The sequence below is a fragment of the Poecilia reticulata genome, unplaced genomic scaffold (genome assembly GCF_904066995.2).
Source record: "Poecilia reticulata unplaced genomic scaffold, P_reticulata-male-v2 Scaffold_35, whole genome shotgun sequence".
Taxonomy (NCBI): Eukaryota; Metazoa; Chordata; class Actinopteri; order Cyprinodontiformes; family Poeciliidae; genus Poecilia; species Poecilia reticulata.
The window spans coordinates 111566-120000 of NW_027675133.1; the positions used below are offsets into that span (position 1 = coordinate 111566).

An 8435-nucleotide genomic window follows, 5' to 3' on the forward strand; every position below is an offset into this window, starting at 1 on the left:
AAAGTAACTGAAGACATGCTCTGGTTGACCGTTCAACTGGGTCCGGACCAGAACCGACCAGCAGCTGAAAGCCCAATGAACTGATCTCTGGCTGAAAGACATTCTGAACACATCAGAACCAGTTCGTCCGTCTCTTTTGAGAACTCTGAGATGGTCTCAGAGACCCGGCCAGAACCAGAACCGCTCTGGACCCGATCAGACGATACCGGAGTACTTCTGGTTCTACTCACCTGGCCAGGTACCCGGCGCTCCATCTGGTTCTGCTGGGCATCAGACGATCCGATGGAAATCAAACTTTCTGAAACACCACTCTTTCAAAATAAAAGTCCACACAGATTCTGTTCAACAGCTACTTTTATTCTGAAAGGTCATCCTTAGTGTTCCAGGAAGCAGACAGGTGAGGGGGCGGGGCTAAAGGATCCAAGGCACTCCAGAACCACATTAGCAGGTTCTGGTTCCATCAGGAGCATAAAAAAAGTCTGCAGCTTTAAGAGCCGGCGAGCGGCCCGGGCGGACGGCGCCGCCCTACAGGACACTTTGTGACATGACAGTTAAATTAAATAAATAGGCGAATTCAGTCAGGATTCACTAAAACAGGCAGAAACACTGACTACAGCTCCCAGGATGCACTGCTGCTGCAGCCGGAGGCAGCATGGACGGAACCTGGGGAGGCGTCAGAACCGACCAGAAAACAGTTCCACCGCCTACCGGGTCAGAACCTTCAGGAGGAACAGAACCGCTAACAGAACCTGAGACTTTCAGAACCGCAGCACAACCATGATTACTGGGTTCTGTTCAGAAGTTGGCGAGTCAGAAGCAGAGCTACAGTTCATCAGCAGATGAAGACCCAGGATCGACTGGGTCGGCCGGAACCAGAACCATAGCAGAACCAGCGTGGCTGTGAATATTAATGTTGGCATTGGAACCTGCAGCGCTAGCAGCGCTAGCAGAGCTAGCAGGGCTGGCTGCGCAGCAGCTTATTGGCTGACACTTGGTAAAAAGTTCTGCTCTTCACGGTGACGAATGGTCGCTAGCTTAGCATTAGCATTAGCATGGCTGTCCAGTTGGGTTTTCTTGACATCTACATTTTCCTGTGTTTCCTTCCTACATTTTTTTACAGTGTTTAATTTTAATGTGTCAGTTTTGTTACAATGATTTGGTCGATGATTCTTTACGATGTTTCTTTACGATGATTCTTTACGATGTTTCTTTACGATGTTTCTTTACGATGTTTCACCTCCGCTCCTGCGGTGTGATAAATGTAGCGTGTTGTAGCTTTAGTGGCGTTGCCATGGAAACGATGCGGCCACATGGTGATTATGTCAACGACTCGGGAACAAGATTTTAACATGATGCTAATCGTAGCGTTTAATGCTAATCATAAACTGTTTTAGTCAAAACGGCTCAACCATCCATGTTCTGATCCACAGGACGGGTTCTAGCTGCTGGTTCTGATCCAGTGGGGGCTGGATGTGAGGGTGACCATGATGTCACACAGGTGAAGAAAGTAGGGAGCAAACGTTTCTAACTGAGCATGCTCAGCAGGAGGTGGGCGGAGCCTGGCTCAGAACTCCACCTTGCAGGCGGGGAAGGTCTCGTCCTGCATGGCGACGGTGCTGTTGCTGCCCAGCACCGTCACCGCCAGCTGCTGCTGCCGCTCATGCGTCTCCTGGTACCACTCGTGCATGGCCAGCGAGTCGAAGGTGGGGATGAGGGTCACCTGAAAGTCAGGGGGACAGACTGATCAGAGGGCAGGTCCAATCAGGAGAGGAAGTTCGGGACGGCGCCACCCACCGGATCGTCGGGCCAGGAGCTCTTCCCCACCAGCAGGCCCTCTAGGATCCTCCTCATCGCCGCCTCCTTCGCCGGGTCGTCGCCGCTGATGATGTAATACGAAGCACGCAGGCGTTTGAACAGGCCGTGGTCGATGGTGGAGGAGGCGGAGCCAGATGGCAGGTAGGCCAGGTCCACGTAAACCACAGGACCTTCAGGACCAGCAGAACCTGGCATGAACAGAACAACGAGGGTTGTTTCAGAGGAAGCAGCATTTTGGTCAGCAGGTGAGATGCAGCAGGTGAGGATGTCAGTCAGAGACCAGCAGAGGGAGCCAGAGGGATTTTCTAAACCATCAGATTCTACATTATTGATCCCAAAGCACAAATTAGTTGACATCCAGATAGTTAAATATTAGCAAATCCAACATTACCAGAAGTCATAACATTCATCATGTGTGATTTAAATATGGACTAAAGTAAACTGAAAATATGAACATGGAAGCTGAGGATAAATTCCTGTTTCCTGCAGAAACGTAACCGAAAGAAGAAACAGACTTTCTGATTGGAGGCTAAAGGCTCCAATCAGAAACTGACTCTTTGTTTGGTTCTGGTTTGTCCAGAGATCAGGCTGAAACCATCTAAAGATTCCCAGGACTTCATCTACCTGACGGTCTTGAAGGCGTGACCTTGGATCCACCAGGCAAACTCCGTGACGAAGACTTGGAGTCGAGTCCGGTCCTCAGGGAGCCGGGGGAACTGGCTTTGGACCGGCTGCTTCCTGTTGTGGTTCTCTGCAGAGGCTTCTTTCTGGCGCCGGACGCCTTAAGGGCGCGGTCAGCCTCGGGGTCGGCCATGCAGGCGCCACGCTGCAGCGGCAGAGGGGGCAGGTCTTAACCGGTGCCGGTGGAGGGTCAAGTCCCGTCCGCCGCAGGAAGCGCTGACCGGGAAGATCACTGGCCTGACGGAGGAAGCCAGAGTCTTCATCAGAGTCCAGGTCAGCGGTGATGGAGGGACACTCCTCGGTGCTGGGGGGCATGTCGGAGTCCGTGGCAGTCTGCAGAGAGTCGCTGACCGAAGTGGGCGGGGTCTCCTGGCTGCAGGCCGAGGTGAGAGGGGAGGGGTCATTGTCGGATAGGTCTGGTGAGGCACTAGAAGTCGGGTGGTGCTGGAACTCACAGGGGGACACCAGGCAGAGGTCAACATCGTGGGGAACCTCGGAGGGAGTCCCGACACCCCGCGGACGTTCTCCCCAGAACCACAGCGTCCGTTCTGGGTGGGCCCGCCGGGAAGAACCGTGTTGGTGCCGGTAGAGGGGACCGGCTCTGAGGAGACCGAGAGGGAACAGTCAACCTCGGTGGAGTGGGGGGAGCCAACCTCCGCCGGCATGGACGTCATGGTTTGGGAGGAGTCCCTGGCCGGACTCAGGAGGCTGGAGCATTTATCCTGAGACGAAGTGGAGTTCTCCACACCTTCTGGCAGGGAGCTGACCTCTGAGGTTCTGCATGACCCGCCCTGGTTGTAGTCTTCAAAGCCCAGACTGGATCCCCGGGCGCCCGGGCTGCTGAGACCAGGCGTGTCTTCAGGGGACGGGTGGAAGGGAGTGTGTCCGGCACTGGTCGGAGCAGAGTCTGCAGGAGAAAACGGCTCCAGGATTTTCTCTACCTGGACTCTGGGGGAACCCTCTGCAACCTGGAACATTGCTGGACTGAGGTCGAAGTTCACTCTGAGGTCACCTTTTGGTGTTCTGGTGATGCGTGAGGTGGCGCCAGGCGAATCAGTCTCAACAGAGCGGAACTTCTCTGGACTCTCCGTGGTGGAGATCTGGTTCCCATTGAGGGAAGTGTCCTCGGACGCCCCTGCAGTCTTTGGGCCCCGGTTCCCGTTGGCATCCTCCAGGTTGTTAAACTCCACCGTCGTGACCTCAACCGTTAAAGTCTTCTGGTTTTCCTGGGATCCCGACTTCCCTCTCGTCTCCTTTTTAAAGGCATCTTTCTTTGGAAGCATTCCGCCCTTCTTCACACTGCCGGTTTTACCTGTGGCTTTCCTTTGGTCAGTAGCTCCGGTTAAGGAAGTGCTTCCACCGGTTCTCTTTACTTCTTTAACTGGTAACTTTGCCGGTTTCTTCTCCTCGGTTCTACTGTCCTTCTTGCTGTCTTTCTTTGGTTCTGGTTTCGCTTCATTCTTGGTCTTAGGAATAGTGGCGTCCTTCTTTGGAGCTTCCTTCTTCTTCTCCGAAGCCTCTTCCTTCTTCCCAGAAGCAGCAGACACCTTCTCATCCTTCTTCTTCACCTCCTTCCTGTCCTCCTTTGACCCATCCCTCTTTGAATTTGATTTCTCAGCAGCTTTTGTGGTCTTTGGTTTCAGATCTATGTCCTTTATCTGAGTTTTTTCTTCTGCATCCTTGGTCATGGCGTCCCCTCCTGCTTTGGTCTTAGTCTTCAGCTCAGGTTTTCGGACTTCGAACCGTCTATCTTTCTGTAAGGCACCGTTGGGTCTCGGGTCTTTGGACTGGGACTTGAGACTTTCGCGACTCTCTTGGCGGCTCAGTGGCTTCTGGGTTTTGGACGCTTCCAGAACCTCCAGACTGACAGTCGGCTGTTTCAGGAAGTCCAGATGAGCGAGTTTGTCCAGAGCGTCCAGGATCTTGGCCTGTGGCGTGCAGCCGGGGAAGAGAACTCGCACGATCCGGTCCTGGGTTCTGGATGGGTGCCAAACCAGCAGGGCGCAGATGGACACCCGGCAGGTCAGAGGAAGCTCTGCAGCTCCTGAGTCTGCTCCGTTGGGCCACAGCTGCATCAGAGCCTCCAGGTCCTTGGACCCGCGGACCGGGTTCAAAACGTACAGCTCCAGCCGGCCCACTCCCATCTTCTGGAACAGGATCAGCGGCTCTATGGCGGGCCCGCCAGGCCTGCTCAGAGGTTCTGGAGTCACTCCCAGCTTCTGGAGGGTCAACAGGGCGAGAGCCGCCTGGTCGCAGCCGCGCAGCCAGCCTGGTTCTGGATGGACGGACTTCAGTCTGCCGGGAGCGTTGAAGAACACCACGCCGAGCTCCGGGGACACCAGGTTCCTGACCCGGTTGTCCCCGTCCTCCTGGTTCTGCTCGGCTGCCTTCCATAGCAGCAACGCGTTCAGGCCCGGCAGGTTGTCCTCGCCCATGTGGGTCAGCAGCACCGAGTCGACCCGGTCCAGGTGCCGGACCAGCTTCCAGAAGCAGGCGCGTGGATCGGATCCGCCATTCACCAGCACGTTGAAGCCGTTGACGGCGAAGAAGGCGGAGTCACCGCGGCCGCCGGGGAACACGTAGCAGCAGGGCCGCGACAGTTTGAGGAAGCCGGCGGTGCCGGGCGGCTCCAGGAGGTCAAAGGGCGAGCCGGACTCCAGCGACTCCGACAGGTACTCTGTGAACTCCTGCAGGCCCTCCATCTCCGGCAGAACCGGGCCCGGGTTGACCCGCACACAGACCGGCACCTGCAGGTTCTGCAGCTCCGTGTCGGTCCAGAGGCAATGGGCCGGGCAGCTGAGGGTGAGACAGGCCTTCAGAACCGGGTCAGCAGAACCCACCACCTGCAGCACCAGAGACACAACTGTTACCAAACGGACCGGAACCAGCTGACTCTAACCATTAGAACAAGCTGGTTCTAATAATCAGAACCGCTCACCTCGTCACCGGCCAGGATCTGGGCCAGATCTGTGCTGGAGAATCCGCCCTGCTGCAGAACCAACTCGCCGCTGCTCTCCACGCACTGACCCGCCAGAACCAGCAGCTTGTGGCGCGACGGGTTGCAGAGGAGCCGCTGGACCTGAACAGAACCGACAGGTCCGTTAGAGTCCGTCAGAGGAGACACAGATGCAATGAGAGTCTCACCTCTGAGCAGACCAAGCTCTGGGTCGGGTTCAGAACCACCTGGGTGTCCAGAACCTCTCCCCGGTGCTGCAGGGTCCGCTGACCTGCAGGACCAGCAGAACATCTGTTACACAGCAGGAAGAATTGGACGGACCGTGCCCTGGGTCAGAACCAGAACCTGGTTACAGAATGGCAGCGCCCGGTTCTGCTCATTGGTCTTGTGGTTCAGAAACTGAGTCAGAACCAGAACTGTGGTGAAAACGCCCCTGATGTTCCTGCAGGCGGCTCAGCAGAGACTCAGCTGACCCGGTTCATGTGCTTATACACACACACACACACACACACACACACACACACACTCGTTCTTCAGCAGGAGGGCCAGTAAAGTCCTGGTTCTGGTCGGTCTGCTCACACTGAGGCAGCAGCTGATCTACACTCACTTGCAGGAAGCTCCACCTGAAGCTCCACCTCATCACAAAGCTCCGCCCACTTTAGTTCCCGACCGCGATGATGGCGGGGTCTACTACACCCACTATAGTTCTAGCCCTGTATCGAGAGGAGCACCTTGTGTAAATAGAGGATCTTTGTTCCTCACCTCGGATGTCTTCAGACAGAAAGCCGAATGTCTCGACACGAAGAGCTTTAACTGCTGATCCAGAACCGCAACGTCTAGATCCGCCTGCCAGCAGCGCACACCTGGAACAGAGACACCACCTTGTCATCATCATCATCATCATCACCAGGTCCTAACAGACCTAGTCGTTCTTGATCTGAACTAGTAAATAAAATGACAACTAGGATGAGCAGAAATGTTGGTTTGGAATCATTGGCTTCAATATCAATATCTATCACCAAAGACTTGTGATCAATATCAATTCAAATTGATAATGTCACTGAACTCTGATCCAGGAATGCCTGGCATTCTGGGGGATGTAGGCAGAGGAAAGCCTGTTGGTGTCACTAAGCTAGCTGGGTGGAAATCAGAAATTACACTGGAGTCGCTGATCACCTTGAACCCGGGTCGGCATGAGCTGCAGTTGATCAATAACTAGAACTTTCTGATGAAATCGTGCGTGTCAGTGGGAACCCAGCGCTGTGTTCTGAAACTGAAAATTAGCAACAATGCTAAGGTGAAGAGGCTGCACAGTGGCGCAGTTGGTAGAGCTGTTGCCTTGCAGCAAGAAGGTTCTGGGTTCGATTCCCGGCCCCGGTCTTTCTGCATGGAGTCTCCATGTTCTCCCTGTGCATGGTGGGTTGTGTCCGGGTTCTCCGGTTTCCTCCCACAGTCCAGAAACATGAATGACAGGTTAATTGGTTTCTCTAAATTGTCCCTAGGTGTGGTTGTGTGTCCTGTGTCTCTGTGTTGCCCTGCGACAGACTGGTGACCTGTCCAGGTGACCCGTCCAGGTGACCTGTCCAGGTGACCTGTCCAGGTGACCTGTCCAGGTGACCTGTCCAGGTGACCTGTCCAGGTGACCTGTCCAGGTGACCTGTCCAGGTGACCTGTCCAGGTGACCTGTCCAGGTGACCTGTCCAGGTGACCTGTCCAGGTGACCTGTCCAGGTGACCTGTCCAGGTGACCTGTCCAGGTGACCCGTCCAGGTGACCTGTCCAGGTGACCTGTCCAGGTGACCTGTCCAGGTGACCTGTCCAGGTGACCTGTCCAGGTGACCTGTCCAGGTGACCTGTCCAGGTGACCTGTCCAGGTGACCTGTCCAGGTGACCTGTCCAGGTGACCTGTCCAGGTGACCTGTCCATGCAACCTGTCCAGGTGACCTGTCCAGGCAACCTGTCCAGGTGACCCCGCCTCTCGCCCAGAACGTTAGCTGGAGAGGTCAGCAGCACCTCCTGACCCCACTGAGGGACGAGGGTGAAAGAAAATGGATGGAAGGATGGATGAGGTGAAGTAAAAAGTAGTCAATAACATGTGAAGTAACATTATTATGTTGACTATTATGGACAGAGGCCATTCAGTGCACAAACATTAATGTACAAACTAAAATGCTAAGGCTAGCTTAATGTGGGGTATCACCAGCATGTTGACTATCGCTGTCACACTCCATTTAGTGTGTAAAGTTTAGATTTTATGTTAAAATGAGCTAAAATGCTAAGGGTTAGCTTACATCTCGCCATCACCGGCTTGTTGCCGTGACCATTAGCATGTGTTGAAGCATGAAGCTTTAAGCCAATTACAGTTGTTGGCTCAGGATGGCGGACCAGCCGTCAGCCTCTTAACCTCCATCGTTATTGAAATCTGAGTTCATCCAGAACTTGTCATCCAGTGAACATGTTTATGGAGCCATTTCTCATCACAGCAATGGAACTTTAAAATAATCCAGAATGTGAAACTATGAAATTGAAAGGATGAGCAGATAATCTGGAGGTTATAATTTGCTAGCTCCTTATCGGCATCTGCTTTCTGTTTGAGGGTTTTCCGTCCTGTTTTGTTGTAATACTATTATTTACAGATATTAGAGGAAAGAGTCTCTACCGCGGCAGGGACTACCGAGAAAAACAGAACCTGAACAAAAGGTCCCGTTAGGCATCAGTTTCCTCAGAGTGACCCATCGCTTTTTCTTCCTATCTTTGACCAACAAGCGTTTCCTGAACAAACAGGAAGTTGGTATGTAGAACAGAACTTCCTCTTTCTGCCCAGCAGCTACAGAACCACAGCAGGTTCTCCAGAACCTGGGCTCAGAACCAGTTCTTCTCCAGGTCCAATCAGAACTGGACGTGTCCAGACTGAGGGCTGCTGCTCGGGAGGGTCTGCAGGGAACTGGGTTCGGTGAATGGACTCCTGGGTTCCTCCAGGAGGA

General features: G+C 54.0%; 1 protein-coding gene across 1 annotated transcript in view; it reads right to left on the reverse strand.

The window, feature by feature from the left end:
• Positions 1-336: 336 nt before the first annotated feature.
• The window catches only part of LOC145547488 (microtubule-associated protein 1S-like), an 8764-nt gene continuing 665 nt past the window's right edge, over positions 337-8435 (reverse strand). Inside the window, 9 exon segments of the mRNA XM_081604345.1 lie at positions 337-1720; positions 1795-2003; positions 2440-2667; positions 2670-2952; positions 2955-5339; positions 5435-5575; positions 5641-5723; positions 6215-6232; positions 6235-6315. Of these exon segments, the coding sequence (XP_081460471.1) occupies positions 1565-1720; positions 1795-2003; positions 2440-2667; positions 2670-2952; positions 2955-5339; positions 5435-5575; positions 5641-5723; positions 6215-6232; positions 6235-6315 (3584 nt within the window). The 3' untranslated portion in view covers positions 337-1564.